Source organism: Crocodylus siamensis, chromosome 7 (genome assembly GCF_052110815.1).
Source record: "Crocodylus siamensis isolate JL-2025a chromosome 7, ASM5211081v1, whole genome shotgun sequence".
NCBI classification, from domain to species: Eukaryota; Metazoa; Chordata; order Crocodylia; family Crocodylidae; genus Crocodylus; species Crocodylus siamensis.
Window position 1 is genome coordinate 72,754,010 of NC_143401.1, and position 16,950 is coordinate 72,770,959.

Here is a 16,950-nt window from a genome sequence, read left to right on the forward strand (position 1 = left end):
AAATGATGGACAGTAGCCTTGGAAAAATGACAAGTTGAAGATACTGAGGAAAAACGTACAGTCATGGTGAAGATGGCAGGGCAAATGTTCACAGCTGTTGTGGACACCAGACATGCCCAGACCTTGGTGTGGACAGATGTAGTGCCTTGGGGTCAGTCCCTTAACAGCATAGCAGTAAGGATGATCTGCATGCATGGGAGGACCTTGACATATACCTGAAAGAGGGTCTGGGTGAAAATGCAAAGAAATGCCAGTAGGGCTCACTCCAGACTTGCCCTACCTGATGGTCCTGGGAAGGGGCTGGCCAGAAATATACAACATCCTAGATACAATTTGAACCCAACCTGCGGGCAGTGTAAGGCTGCTTAGGGAAGAAAAAGAAAGGGAGGCAGAAAGCATCCTGCACTTAGAGGGCTTGGCCAGCAGCACCCAATTTAGAGAAACCCAAAGAGAGGGAGAAGCCTTCCCAGCCATAGTTGAGATGTATTTGGCATATTAGGACCACTAGGCAATCCACTCTGATCTCTGCAATCAGCTACCTTGGTGTGAGATTAGAAAGGGAGTCTAGTATAGGATCAAACAGGGTGGAGGGGAAGGCAAAGAGATAGCCAGATAATGGTGCACCGGCCATTTAGGGTACCCCTGGTGCAGTTGGCACATAAGAATCTTTTGCAGGGACATTTGGGTAAGGTGAAGACAGGTCCATCTCTTTCACTGGTGTTTTTGGCCTCATATGTATGAGGAGACTGACCAGTTTTGTAAGGTGTGTGCCATGTGTCAAAGGGTAAGCCTCAGAAAACCTCCTAAGGCCTCATTACAGGTGATTCCTATCATCGCTGACCCCTTCTCATGCATTGCCCTGGATGTAGGAGGCCCTTTCTTGAAAAGCTCAGCCAGGTATCCTGCTGGTGACGATAGACTACGCTACCCAGTATTCTGAAGCTGTACCTCTGAGAACGGTCACAGAATCAAAGGTAGCAAAGGAACTTATGAAATGGATTGCAAAGGTGGGGATTTCCCAGGAGAGAGTTATTGATCAGGGGTCCAATTTTACATCTCATGTCTTAAGGATTGTGTGTCAAATTTTAAAGATCCCAGTTTATCATCTTTAGATTAATGGTTTGGTTGAATGCTCTAATGGTACATTAAAAAACATGCTGCGCTGCTGTGCCCACAGGCTCCTTGGAGATGGGACCTTTTAGTACCACCATGACTCTTCATGGTAAGGCTTGTCTTTGGGATACACACCCTTTGAACTAATGTATGGACACCGCCACTGCAGTTTAATGGATCTAGTGAGGGAGGGAAGGGATGCTGAAGAAGAGCCTCATAGAGAGCCCTCCGGTTATGTACACTCTGAGACAAAGATTGTGGGCAGCTGGAAAGGTAGCTCAAGACAACCTGGGAAGCTGAAGGACAACCAAACAGTGGCAAGGGTGCCGTCAGGAAATGCCTGTTAAATTGGCTCTCTATGCCACAAGCAGGCCACAAAAAACCTGTTTTCTTGCCATGACTTAGGTCCATAACTATGGGGTCCTGGGTCCATGAATAGGGTTCTTAGATGCTATAAGTACCATATTTTCTTGCATAAATGCACATCTTTTTTTTCCAAAATCAGTTGCTGGAATAAGGGTGCCTGTTTTTAGAGGCACTATTGTAAGCATGTGGGGCTCCCTTGCTGGTGACTCCTGAGTGCTCACTTCACTGCCTCTGGGCAGCATTACTTTCCCTTTCCCCTAGAACAGGTCCATGCTGCAGAAGATGCTAATTATTCCCTAGGAACCTCTGCCCCAGCAGCCAGGATTTGGCTTTGCTGTATATCTAAATTACAGCTGAGCCCTGGGTTTCAGGGCAGAAGCTCCTGCTAAGTCAGCTAGGTGGATCCTCAACTGATCTGGCAGGTACTGCTGACTGCCACCCAGCCCAGCTTGAGAAGAGGAAGGTACTGGGCAATGTGACTCAACCAGCAGTACCTGCAGCATCTTGCGGGTTGGAGTGGGGGTAACAGAGCAGCACAATTTTTTTTTCTCCCTCTTACTGCAGCTACTTATGTTTTCCCTGGGCAGGAAAAAAAACATACTACTGTGTTCAAGGAAAAACCTTTTTCTTAGTCTGACTTTGAAAAACAAGGTGTGCATTTTATTTATGCTGTTTGCAAGAATATACACTATTTCAAACAATGACTACGAGTAATAAAATTCATTGGAAAGAAACTATGGACTGGAATGGACTTTGGAGGTCAGCACATGTTCCAAATAATATTAAGTAACTGAATGCATTCTACACAAGAGGAAGTATCAGTGTTAGACAAAGGGAGAAAAAACATAAAAACACAAGAATACTTTTCACGAAAATATATTTCCATTCTGAAAGTAGCCTGCGCCTCACAACTGTTATCCAAGTGCATTAAAAATCATAACGTAAACCACTTGAACCTACTTTTTTTCACCTTTGAGGTGTGAGAGCTTGAATGTACATTGAAGTGTGTACATTTTTTTAAAAAGAGTGCAAACTGTTTAATTATGTTGAATTTGTCTGGTAGCTAAATTCTGGTGCCTAGGGCAGAGCCTGACACCAACACTACTTTTATAGAATTAAAGGAGACTTGTTTTTAGTACATCAACAATATAATGGCAATGCACTTTTAAATCTTTTCTTCTGATAATAGGAACCTAATCGTTTTGCCATTAAGAAACATGAGAAATATGTTGAATGCTCTTCTAGAACATAAGAAACAGAATGCTACCTATACATGCTGTAGTAGTGGTGTAAGTATCCTTGTAGCCATGGTGGTGAAGGGAAAGTGCAAGCAGCAATATTTATTTGATATCTTTTTTTTTTTAACCAACTGCATAGTTCAGAGAAATGTTAGACTGACTTCCAGGCACCAAGTGCTGAGGAAGGCCATTTTGTGCTTGAAAGCTTATTTAATGTCTCTCCCAACTATAAAGTTGCCCAATTAAAAAAATAATTTGTCTCTTATAAATTCTGTGACAGGTTGAAACCACACTGTCCACAGTTCATGTGGGATGCAGAATACAGTTAATATTAAGAAAGAAATTTAGGAATAAGATGAAGCCCATCTGTTTAAACTCAAAGGCAATATAGACAAAAGCTGTCTGATATGCTAACATCTTCAGTCAAAGGGTTTAATCTTAGGGTGAGCTTGCAGATGTAAATCCCCTCCTCTCCTCCCAAAATGGCACTTTAAACTCGGCACATTCCTGCTCCGAGCCCCACCCATGCCCAGAAGAGGTTGTGCATTACTTCAGTCTGGCTCACCCAACATCTGTAAAGATCACTTTAGTGAAGCTTGTTTTTGTGCTTTTATCTAATAGCTGATTGATTTAGCTAAAAGCACCAAACAGCCCCAGTGAAGCACCCAATCTTTATAGATGCTACAGAGCTGGGTTCCAGCTGCTTTTTCCAGTAAAGCATGTTTTGGGTTTTTTTTTTAACATCTGCAAGCAGCCAGGGTGACCATATGGGACAATGTGAAATCCAGGAAACTACGCACCTCCCTCCCCTCCTCCCTGCCCCCTTGCTGCAGGCAGAGGTTGGGGTAGGACACCAGCGGGAACTAAGGAGTCAATGGCCCATTTAGGACCCATTTTACTTTACTTCACAGGTGTTAACAACTCCCTTTTCAATGGCCATTTCACTAATCAGGATAACCTATTAGGGCAATGTTTCTGTCTGCTAGGGCTTCCTATTTCACAACTCATGCCCAGGACTCTCATTTTAATTTTTACTGGCCAGCTGAGACTGGCTTCTGAAATCCTCGACTTTCCTGGCCAAAAGGAAAAACAAGCTCCAAAAGTTCAAGGCTTTTACTTTACTGGGCATCAGAATGTATCAATTTAATCAATGTACTCATTTAACTCTTGCTGAACAGGAGGATGTCTGCTCTCCATATTATTTTTTTCCATCTTATCATCAGCTCTACTTTATTTGCAATGTACCTTGATTTTTAATTAATCATTTGAATCTTTGTCGGCTTTCTGGAAATGCTAAGCTGTTCAGCCCTGGGAAGTGAAAGAACTTCTAAACTAAAAAGAGACACTAGTGAAGGGAGGGCATTTACCATGGGTGCTTAAAACAAAATTGGCTCCATTCATAATTGCAACCTTTGGATAACAGGGCAGTATTCTTACTAAATGTTTCTACTGAGGAAAAAGTACATGCCTATCCCAGAAGTACATCACCTGCAGGGCACCAGCCACATGGCTGCGTGGAGAGTGCCTAGTTACCTTACATAATAACAGAATGTGAATGTGTAAAATTTTGAATGTCCCAGAGGTCAGGGAGGTTTGGATGTGTGATGGTGGCTTGCCCTATTATCAAGATGAATGGTTTAAAGAATTCTGGGTCCAGTGCAGAATTTAAGCCCCTTCCAAAGTTCACAAGGCATTTAGATCCAGAACTTCCCACAGGCCTATGTCTAAGGAATACTTGAATTAACAATGTCTTATATGACAAGGTGTCTTTACTTCCTTTGAATTCTGCACACTCGTGAGTCCAAGAAGTTTCAGTGAGATAAAAGAGCAAGTAAAATATCTAACAATATTTTTTTATGATTCTAGGTTTGTATTGTGCAGAAGAGAGACACTGAGAAGATGTATGCCATGAAGTACATGAACAAACAGCAATGCATTGAAAGAGATGAAGTTCGAAATGTGTTTAGGGAACTAGAGATCCTGCAGGAAATTGAACACGTATTCTTGGTGAATCTCTGGTAAATATCTTCTCTGATGTACACTTTTTTGATGACTGTATGTATTCATGTGCATTTTGCTGTGACACTCAGCTGTCGGTTGTCGTGCTTTTCCCAAGAGGACATGTAAGGAAATCCAGCGAGATAGCTCTATCCCCTCAGTGATTGATGTCTTAGGAGAAAATTCAGGAAATCTGTCTTAAGAGGTTTGATTGTTAAGTTCATTTTAAAATGCATTTCATGTTGTATCTTACAAGATTGAGATTTTTTTTAAATTAGTAAGTTTTCTTTCAAATCTTCCATAATCAGGTCATTGCTTAGCGACCACTTTTCAAGTTAAATTTAAAATAATCTAAGGTAATAATAATCTAAGGTAAAGCATGTTAGGGTGCAGTTTAGAAAATAAGCTTGAAGTTAAACACCTCAAGTGGTAAGATTTAATTAAACAGATAGTTACACTTACATGAGGACACTGATGACTCTGACACTCTCTGGTGAATTATATGTGATAAACTAGGTTTGCTCAAGTGACAAAGTACATACGTTTTAAGAAAAGCATCCAGACAAAGCTGCATTTCAAAAGATTTATGGGCTAAAACTATTTGTGTGTTCTAGGGACATCACAGCAAAAAAAAAAAAAAAAAAGTGAAATCATTACCACTTGTTCAGCAAACTGGTATTTTCATAATCTTTACCTATGGCCACACCATCAAGTTAGAACTGCTCGTAGTAGTGACAAATTCCAAATTTAAAACTACGTTCAGCTCACATTCTCCTTCTGAAACATGATAGCAGTCTATTTGAATTGCCAGATGTACAGCATTTATTATTGAAAGCCACACTGTAAACATAAAATATTATGATGCTTTCAATTCGGCAATTAAAAGTGCATTCTTGTATTACTCTGACTTATTTGCATTATTAAGTTTTATGGAACTCAAATTTATTTGCAGATTATAGAAAATGATGCATTAAATGGCAAAGGTTTACAAATTCCTTTGGGATGAGTATGGTACGAGTATGATAGTGGTGATGTTTATTTGAAGCATATCTGTGTTGATATTGCTTTTCTACCGCCTTTTACATGATTCTCTCCTTCATCTAAGCTCTCCAAGCTACTCCTGCTGAAACTTTTGTCTGTCCACCACACTCAGACAGACCATAGCCTGTTTTTCAGGGATCAGTAGGGCTATCGTCTTTGCACTTTAGTCCCAGAAGCTGAATTAAAATTTTGCATGTTCAGAGATTAGGCTTATGAGTACATTTGGACATTAGTGCTTGTAAGATTCATTGTCAGGCAGGGTACAAAAACAAGACCATGCTATCAAAACATTTTAAAGAGAGCATTAGAAAGGAGTAAAGCAGGTTGCTGGAAGATCTCGGGGACCAACTGATGAATCCGCAGCTCTTACTTGTAGATAGTGGGGAAGATTGCATCCATGGCTGAGTGCTAGAAAGGAACTGGACCTGTTGGGAGTTTGTAAGGCAGTGAGAGCAAGAGTACCATACTGGGACAGGGGATGAATAGGTAAAAGGAGAGTGGTATCTTTATACAGCCTAAACATTGATATCGGTTTGCTTAACTTCTGCCTTGCAGTTATTTTTTCCAGGTGGCTTCACACATTTTGTTGTTGCTCACAGTATATTCTTTCAAATGATGAAATATCTTTGTCTAAAACCACTGTTTCTACAACTGCAATTTGGGGAGTATGATGAAAACTGGTAGCCAATATTTCCAGTCCAGCAGTTTTCCAAATTACATTCACACAATTGCATCTCTTAATAACAGCAGAAATGTATGTGTGATGGCAAAATAAAGACCACATTCACTTTGAAAGCAATGGGTGGACAAAAATGACATGACATGTCAAAAACAAATGAAGCACATTAGTAATACACATTGTTTTCCCTTGACAGGATATTTACTTTTTGTCATTAAATATGTACATTAGCCTAAAATCAGTCCCTCTTAATAGTTGTTGACCTGACACACAACAGGATTAAGTATGTAGGGATGTAGAATGGGAAGAGGCTTCCTGGACCTAGACAGTCAGTCTTAAAAATTTCCCACATCAAACCCCTAGACACTACAACTGTAAGGCATACAAAGCAATAACAACAAGAACACCCTACAATGCACCAAAAAGAAAGGGAGACAAAAGCAATGTCAGTGCCGTACTGCTGAAATGGATGGGTTAATAGAGAAATGATGGGTTAATATTGGATTCAGCATGATTAACAGATGTTTCCCTTAGAGAAGATTCATATAGCTAATAGCAGGACAGGCAGAATCAGCACTGATAGAATTGCTGGGAACATTTGTATCAAAATATTTTTTTTCACTAGCCAGTGCTAGCACTTTGGACATGTTAATATTTTTTCCTGAAATTCTAACAATAAAAAAACAAAATTATGAAGTCAAGGAATAATGTCTTAGGTAGTAGACTGAAGAAGTCAAGACAATTGCTATGAACTGCAGATTTTCAAATTGCTGTGCTGTAGTCATTAAGAAGATGGCAGAAGTCAGGTTTGCACCTTAAAAACTAACTAAATCATAGAATCATATACCATAAGCTTTCATGACCTCTCACTTCATTGGATGCTATGAAGGACATGCACAGAGCAATGTATAAAACAGAGAAAATGATTTGAGTACAAAAGCTCTCTCCATTGTATACACTGGTCTATGTATGTGTTTTCACAGCACGTGTTAAAGGAGATTGGGCTTATGAAAGCTTATGCTATATACATAGCTCTGATTTAGTTAGTCTATAGGATGCAAATCTACCCTGCAGGATTTCTGTTGGACTTCAGACTTACATGGCTAACTACCTCTCTCTGCTCATTAAAGAAAATCTAGTAAGGTGTACATTTCCTCCTAGGACATACTTAGATTAATAGCAATTCATGATTCATCAGTTTCTCTAAGAAAAACTGCAGCCAAATATAACCATTGAAAATGCCTTTAGGGTACGTCCAAAGTATGGTAAGCTTTTGACAGGAGTAAATTGTTACAGGTTTTATAAGACCGTTCTGTTTTTGCAAAAAACAAAGCTCCTTTTTCTGTTCTTTTATGTGTTAATTTGGCACATATGTTCACTTACTATATTTACTTGACTACAAAATGAGGTGTGTCCCCTACCCCCCAAATCAGCATGGGGAAAAAGCCCCTCATCTTATATTCCTGTTCAAGGAAACTTCCTTAAATACATTGTCTATCATTAAATTGCTGCCAAAGGCAGCATGTGCTCAGTAATGGAAACCAGCTATGAAGTTGATTAAATACAGCCAACACTGAGCATGGCTATAAAACACACAGCCTGTATAGGGCAAACATACTAATGGGAACCTTTTTATTTGTGTGAGTCTGGTCCTTAAAAACACACAGGCAGTTGGTCCGCATGGAGGGAACTGGCACCAGGCAGGAGGGGCAAAGCTTGGTACCAAAAATGCATGATCTTAACTAAAAGGCTGAGATGCTGATGAGAACCTACCACAAAGACAGCCTAGTGCAGCCTATTTGAATAAGATATATGGTAGTGGCCCTTGCATGCAGTCTCCTTCAGCACGGACTCTTTTTCAAGTAATGGTGAGCCACTGCATTGACTATTTTTTAACTTTCTCTTTACTCTGACAGCTGAGATATGCCTTCATTCCCATTTCCAATAATTCGTTTCTTCTCCAGCCTTAAATGTCTGGCAAACATCACTAAATAAAGTCCCAAACACTTCACCCAGAATCCCTCTCTCACCCCCTCTCAGCCTGTCACATATGATTAGTGTGAAGCCATGAGGTGGAGCCAGACAAAGGTGCCCTGCACCTCACATTTTTGGAGGATCCCAGGACACCCAGTCCCAGTCGTAAGTGGGGAGGGCTAATTAGCAGATGGATCCTTTGGAGGGAGTGTATCTGAAGTATGCAGACATACTGAGCAGAGCTGAGCTGGGGTCCAGCCCAGTGAACTATCTAGTAAATTAGGAGCCTTTAGGCTAATATCATGCATAGTTTGTACTATACATAAAGTAGGTACAAAGTGCTGCTTAAATGTATGTTTATGGAGTACCTGTGCTAAAACTTGCAGCAGTTTCAAAAAAGGTAAAATGCTTTAATTCTGGATGAACTAAGTCTATAGGTACCTGTATGCAAATTACCACAGATATGTTTATTTCAAGATAAGTGTTTTCAGATTTGCCTCTCACTTCTATGTGCTCAGGGAGAGCAAGGTCTGATAGTAAGATGGGGCTGGAAAGAGCTGCAGGAGGAAGAAGCTGGGGGGTCAGAGGGCAAGGGGGCTCATCTGACTCTCCAGATTTATTTTCCCTGTTGTAGCAGTGGGAAGGGGACAAATTGAAAGTGAACCTATAATAATTAGATTTTATACCTGGAAAATTATAATAAATGCATAAATGTCACTCAAAGAACCTTGTCTGCCTATGTCCTTAGACCAACACAGCTACAACCTACACACCTGTAAATGTTCTGTATACGGAATCTAATTATGGGGGTCATGTTATATTCAAGTAAATACAGTACTTCATTTTCAAAATATTCTGAGAAATTTCAGTTGTGAAACATTGAGATAAACCTACATTGAGGAAAAGTCTGAGGTTGAAATGAGGCTCTTGAGAAGAGTTCTGAAGTATCCTTCTTAATGAGATGAGTCATTTCTGAAAGGTAATTGGGAACTGTGCAGCACTGGGTGAGTGGTTTGACTTAACAATAATTTTTACAATACACATAATAAGTACAGTAATGAAACCATGGACTAGATTTTGAATATCTGCTTTACAGTTTCACAGCATGACTGGGTACTATCAATGTGATGTGGTTGTGGAAAAAACTAATACAATTCCAGGTTGTATCAATAAATGTATTTACATCACAGATTGGGAAGTATTAATGTCATCATACAAGGAACTGGTAAGCCCTCATCTGGAATACAGGATAATATAGGGTAAAGTTCTGGTCACTCACTTCAAGCCAGATCAGTTCAAACTGGAACAGAGAATGTGTGTTACCTAGGTTGTTCAGAGGAACAAAGTGCCTGTCATATGAGAGGGGCTGAAAGAGCTTGACTTGCTTAGTGTAGTGTGATGAAGGCTGAGAGGGAATATGGTTGCTCAGTATAAATACATCTGGGAACAAACATTAGAGAGAGAAGTTTTATATAAGTGCAGAAGAATATACCCTAAATTGGCCGTGAATACATTTAGACCAGAAATAAGAAGGTTTCTAACCCCTGGAGAATGAAATTCTGTAACATCCTTCCAATGAAAGTAGTGGGAGAAAAAACCTTGGTGAACTTTAATGCAGATCTTTATAAATCCATAGGCAGGATTACGTGTTTTCCTGCAAAAAGAAGAGCCCGGGCTCACTGTTCCAAGAGGTCTCTTCCTGCCTTATACCCTGTGTTCCTAAAATCTAACCATTCTGCACTTAGTTTCAGGTGCTTTTTAGATAATTTACTTGATGGTACCCACAAAAGAGATCAGGGTCTATCCTGCACAATGCTAGCCTTAAAGAAGAGCCAATTAATTGTGCTGCTCTGGTTATCTTTATCCAGCCCTGCATTGTGCAGTATACACATAACCTAAAGGCTTGCTTTTCAGACCTAGGCACCCACAATTTCAAAAGGAGGTGAGCTGTGGAAACGCAAAATGATCTAAACAGCACTTGCAAATAAAAGCGTGGATGCAAAGGTTCATCCACAGTTATTTCTGCTGGCAAAAGCATGGATATACGATCCAAGAGATCAGAGTAAGGTCAAGCAGAAAATTAGACCCTAGAAACCTTATGTTATTTTCAGCTAAGTAAATATGGAGCCTCACTTTGGGTGGTGCTTAGTTCCTCCCATAATATGCTAAATGCACTTAAATAACTCTCCATTCCCACTGAGCACGTCCTAACATTAGCCCTTTGCTTGTTTTTACTTGGAGATATATGTACATTGGAAGGTTTAAAAAAAATAGTAACAGGTATTGGTAACATCTGATGGCATTTGCCCTCAAGTTGCCCTGGGGTAGGCTGTGTGAGGTTCTATTCATATGTGATGTGTGGGGGAGTCACAGAGGGCATGTGACCTCCCCCCCGATGTCTGCACTGATGGCAGATGGGCTGCAGCCCAGCTGGAGCCAAGGCCCATGGGCGGCAGCAGTGGTGCAACTTCTGCATTAACAGAGAGGCATGGGGCTACAGCTCAGCCAGAGCCAGTGTCCAGCAGTGGTGGGGGTGGCAGTGGCATCGAGTTGTATCCCTCCATTGTCAACGCTTACGCATCATTTATGGTTCCATTGGCACCCATGGATTTGCATATTGTATAACACAAGGACAGTCTGGCCAACTGGGTAGGACACATTCTGTAAGCAACACCCCACAGACATAACAAAGGAAGGGTGGGCATCGGAAAGTCTTTACAAAATCTAGGTGCCCTCTCAATGTTGGACTAACAGTGAAAATATTAGTGATATAACTTTGAAGGCTCAAAAGCTACACTTATAACAGCTTTTCCCAGTTTATGGCTTGTTTTGTACCCAAGAACCAACACAGCCATGAGCTGTATGGACAAACCTTTGAGGAGGTGCAGCAAAATACTGAGTCTATGAGGTCTGTATCACTCCTGCACTTGGGCAGTTCTCCTCTGGCTATCATAGATCCTTCACTGTCTCCAGAGGTTACTAGAATGGTGGAGAGAAGCCAGGTCAAGGAAAAAGAATTACCATTAATGCTGGCCTTGTGTTATATAATAAAGGAGAGAATTGCTCTGGGTAACCTACTCAATATCAGCTCATTAGAACTAATGGCACAGAGCTTCTTCAGATAATTATGTTTGGCCTGCAGCTCATTATTCCAATGCAGTATTGATTATATTAGGAAGAAAGTTATTTAAAATATAGAAGTCAAATAAAAGCTTTAGATATAGTAATGGACAGTACAAGTGGTATGAATTTAATTAGGATTGTTGCTCCATTGAAATGTTGCATGGAAAGACACGTAACAGCTACAAAACGAGGATGACATCCAACAGATGAATTCACCCACACGTAATGTACCAATCTTGGGTTAAAAAACGAAACAGTATCTTGAATCATGTGTGCATAATTAAAACAATGTAAATATTGATGCTGGCATATGTTTGTAACATTACTTGGGCAAATGCAAGGTTTGTGGTTGTTATTATTTCACAGGTGCTGTATAATTGTGGGGGGGACACCAAAAACTTTTCCTTCATTTTGTAGCACCCGTGGAAGTTGCAGGGTGATATACTGTTGTTAACTCATCTTTGTTTTCTGTAGGTACTCATTTCAGGATGAAGAGGACATGTTTATGGTAGTAGATTTACTCCTAGGTGGTGATTTACGATATCATCTTCAGCAAAATGTTCAGTTTACAGAGGAAACAGTGAAACTTTATATCTGCGAGATGGCACTAGCTCTAGATTATCTACGAAGTCAGCATATTATTCACAGGTACAGCAAAATCTGTTACCTCTCAGCTGTTGAAAACCGTGCATTTAAATAAACCGGTACAGATAACTGAGATTGTCAGGATCATTAGACAGGGCAGGGCCATATCCTCACCTGGTATAAACTGGTGTAGCTTCACTGGGGTCTACATTTAAGTTCAAGGGGAATTTGTCCCTGTTAGATTATAGTGTAACAAGAATCTCAACATCATAAGCATTTGTTATTCAGAGACCAATTTCTATTTAAAATGAACCTGGCTATACCATCTGCTGGACAAAAAGGGATTTTGCCCTCATTTGTACTGGGTGTAAAATTTGGAGTTGCTCTATTGCTAACAATCGGCATCACTTAAATTTACGTCAGTGTAAATATGGACAAGTATTTGGGTGAGTTCTCAAGAATTATTCACAATGATCTTTCAAGTATTAATTCTTGGAGAAGGTTTGGATAAACAAGGTCTAAAAGTTTTGTTCCAGCCCTTCCACTTGATTAAACAAAAAGTATTTATCTAATCAATATAAGAGAGGTGGTGCATGCTATGAATGTTTTCTTTCAGGCTAGGTTATTTTGTTCTATATTCTTCTACACTAATTATTGAGTCACAAGCAATAGTTCTGTTTTTCCTTTGAGTTGCTTCTTCCATGAGCTATGAGTTGATCTCACATATAACCTTTTTATTTTCCAGAGATGTAAAACCAGACAACATTCTCCTTGATGAACAAGGTGAGAACAAACAAAATCTGTCTAGCTCTATAGGTGTGATATTGTGCATATCGTGGGCTCTTTTAATACATGGACAAAGTATGCATATAACACCCCTGCTCTGATTTGGTAGTATTTTTATTAGTATTACTTTATATTTACACACAAGATATTCAAGACAGTAGAGAATGAAGCCCTAAATAGGTTTATTATAAATTAAGACCATAAAAGTATGTGACTTTTTCTTCGAAGATTTTAATATTAATACCTTCAAACTCAGATGTATTACCACTGTACTGTTTTAATAAACAGTGTTCAGTATGTGTTTCCATGATAGGTTACTGAGATACCATACTTGCCTTTTCATCTTTGGAACCTTGGAGTCAAGAGAAGAAGTATGGATACTTCATGCTGAATTTTAGAAATACAACTAAAGTTACCTATCCGCTCCAGCCTTTTGGAAGTTTGTGCTCCAAATTAAAAATGGCAACAAGATCATAAACAAAAGGATGCCTATGAGCCTAGTTTCTCCACCAGCCTTAGAGCAAACATGAAAAGGGGGACTTTACAGCAGCCTGTTCACCAAGTTGACAAATTTGGCTCTAACAAACTGGAAATTAAATTCTACCCTGCACTAAGAACTTACTCCCAGCAGCTTTATATTGAGGAAGCTCCACTGAATGCCTCTGTTTATTTCACCTGTGGCAGTTCATAATACAGAGAAAGGGGGGCAATCTCTTGGGTAACTAAAAACATGTTGGTGTATGTTGGTTCAAACCACCAACTTAAGCTTTACCTGGAAGTTCACTGGAAACCAATGTGCAAATTCATAAAGCACTGAAAAAAAACTTATAAATAAGAAAAAAGTGATATAATAGGAGGAAACAAGAGGTCCAAATAGGCTACAGTCTGCTATTGATTCATGCATATAATCTGCATAAATATCCATGGGGATATGCAGATACAGGACTGAAAATGGCCTCCAAAAAAAAAAAAAAAAGACTGATTTTCTTTGAACTAAATTTCTAGCTTGGTTTGAAAGTTACAATTCCTCAGGCAAGTTTTGAAATAAGCTCTTGACCTGCTGCATCTCATGTCGGATCCTTCTCATTTGCCTTGTGACAGATTAAATGAATTGACTACAAATTTTAATATGCTACTTTTAAGGTCATTTTAATATGATGTGGTTATTATACAGGTAATCTATGAATAGCCACCTAAGCAATATGGATATGGAAGATGGGACTGGCGTGTAGCCAGCCTCTTTTAGAGAGCAGCCCTGTTTACGCAGGAAGTACAATCCGAGCTAAGGATTTAGGAACAGTGGGGGTTCACTACAACAAAAAGTCTGTTATGCTAAACTGGAGTGTGGTGAGGTCTTGTTTTTCTCTGTACTGAAATCTCTCAAGGACCTCATAGAGAGTATTGCATCTTCCCTCACAAATACTGTGTTTTTGATCCAAAGAAGACACTTGAATGCAAACTGACCAGTGAGCTTATGATGATTTTTAATCATATGCTTGACAGTTTGTCCACGTAGCTCGATGTCTTTGGGTCTTGCAGGGCAGGCAGCATCATTCTTATTTGCATAATTCATATAGCTATCAAACAGCCTCTTATGCCAGGAAAAAAAAGGGAGGGATATGGTACAGCCAGCCCGCTTAAACCACAAACAAAGTCTCTCTCTAGGTACTCAGCAACAAGCCACGTAATATTTAAGCTGTATTGATTTATACAGCAAGGAAAGGGAAGAAGATATTTGGTCCTGTCTGAGCATGTTGTATTGCCCCATGCATGATTAAAGCTGCAGAAATTATAAATAGGGACCTGCCTAAATTGTGGTTTCACATGTTTCGCAGAAACTGTGAAAAACCGTGTTGTCCACAATCACTGGGAAATCTGGCAATGGCCACAATTTCCTGTGAAATCAACCCCCCAAAAAGCAGTAGTGAGGTATACTAAGTGAAAACATCCTGTCAATCAGTGGTGAGGAGTGGGGCCACCACAAAATGCCTGTGAAAATCAGCTCTGCACATCATAAGTGGGCTGCAAAAAACCTGTTGCCATGCTGCAACTTAGGCCCCTGATTATAAACAGAAACATCCTGAGGCTCCTGGTTTATGGTACCCACCGCAACCAGGAGACTGCGTTCTCTTTCTTCACTTGAGTGGTGGGCAAGACAGTGAAAATCAGCAACAGGCAATAAATGCAGCCCTTACTTTGATTTGCCTATATGTCAATTCTTAATAGCAACGAAAAATACTTGTCTAAATGTATGAATTGTATAGGAAAGTACATAGTAGATTTTATAATAACATTAAAAAAATCTTATGATCTGGAATGTCAAAAGGCTTGGAGGGAGCTGAATGCTTACCTAATTAATTCACACTTCTTGGCTGTACAAGACTGGGATGCAGTTCTAACAAGAATAGATGGTTTCATGAGCTTTTCTAAGACATTTTTTCACAGTATTATTTTAAGTTCTGTTTTTGGTCCTGATTACAAATAAACCATGTGGAAATAGGGAAAACATATCTAGACATTTTTATTTGACATGTTGAGTGAGGAGTCAGCTAGGTTGGTTCCAGTTTCTTTTAAAATGGTTTGCTACATAGAAAGTCACTAAAATGATTCAAGGAAACATCATTTCTATTGGTGATGTTATGGCAAGACCTCAGTACCATATTTTCCTCATCTTCACTGCTTTATATAAGATTTAGAACATTATTGTATATTCATGATGAAAAATGTGAGATAATCTAGAATGGCGGTCCCCAAGGCACATACACTAATAGATTTAAAGCTTTCTAATCTTTTGCCCATACTTTTTGTGATGGTACATTGGGCCTTTCATTCCCTCTGTGCTTAATTCTGGCACCCTGTGATTACCTGCTTCTTGTTCAGTTGTACTCATACTAACGGAAACTGAAGCTTTTGAACTGTTTAGAATCAAATGCTTTCTGAAGAATGTAAAGTGTTTCTATAAGTGCCTTTTTATTTTATTAATTACTTAAAAAAACCACACTTTACTTTTAAGGTCATGCACACCTAACAGATTTTAATATTGCAACAATAATCAGAGATGGTGAAAGAGCCACTGCGTTAGCTGGAACCAAACCATATATGGGTAAGATACAATGATCGTTCATTATTTCCATATTTTACTTTTGAAGCATGCTCACCATTTGCAATCTCTGATTTGCATCCAACACCCAGAATATTTTGATATATGTGAATTTTTCCCCCTAAAAAGTTCTTCATGATCCCGCTGCTTGCGAGCAGCCTCCTCCCAATGCCCCAGTGTTATAATTGACTCCTGTTGTTCTTGTCCTAACTTGGAACCTATTCCTGAGAGCTGCTGAGTTTGTTCAGTTTCTCTTGACTTTATTAACGTCTGGGGAAATTCAAAACTCTGTGATCAAAAGGTTTAGTTTCTTATTTGTCATGGAAAGTCCCATTTATGCCTTGAACAGGGACCTGGACTACATGATCTCCTGAGGTGCCTGTCAGCCCTGCTTTCCTATGATCCTATTATTAATGTATAACAATAATTATGGCAGACAAGGTTCTTTGGGTGAATCTGATATCTTTTGGTAGACCAGACCAGTCTCTGGCTTCTTTACTTTTCATTCCATCCAGGAAGAGCACACACCAACTGCTGAAACTTCCTTACCCTGACAAAGGGTTTTTGAACCTGAAAGCTGGCTTAATAATTGTTTTCCAACTATTTAAGTTGGTTTAATAAAAGGTATCAGATTCACCCAAAGAACCTTGTCTGCCCATGTCCTTAGACCAACACGGCTACAACCTATGCCCCTGTCACAATAATTATAGCATCCATAAACTAACTTTTTCACAAAATATGCAGCTGAAATGGGAATAGATCCTGCAGGCAGTGTATAAGATGTTGTTTTTTTGTCTTTCTCTATAGCTCCAGAGATTTTTCACTCCTTTGTGAATGGTGGGACAGGCTACTCCTTTGAAGTTGATTGGTGGTCATTGGGAGTGATGGCATATGAACTTCTTCGTGGATGGGTGTGGTATTTTTCCTGTCTAATATTCTAGTGATTT

General features: G+C 39.6%; 1 protein-coding gene across 7 annotated transcripts in view; it reads left to right on the forward strand.

Moving 5' to 3' along the window:
- STK32C (serine/threonine kinase 32C) overlaps positions 1-16,950 on the forward strand; it is a 283,828-nt gene that overhangs the window by 249,919 nt on the left and 16,959 nt on the right. For all 7 annotated transcript variants that reach the window (XM_090057152.1, XM_090057148.1, XM_090057149.1 and 4 more), the window contains 5 exons: positions 4,584-4,735; positions 12,007-12,180; positions 12,863-12,900; positions 15,917-16,006; positions 16,811-16,914. In XM_090057152.1, the coding sequence (XP_089913278.1) occupies positions 4,617-4,735; positions 12,007-12,180; positions 12,863-12,900; positions 15,917-16,006; positions 16,811-16,914 (525 nt within the window). In that variant the 5' untranslated portion in view covers positions 4,584-4,616. The remainder of the gene's footprint in view (positions 1-4,583; positions 4,736-12,006; positions 12,181-12,862; positions 12,901-15,916; positions 16,007-16,810; positions 16,915-16,950) is intronic.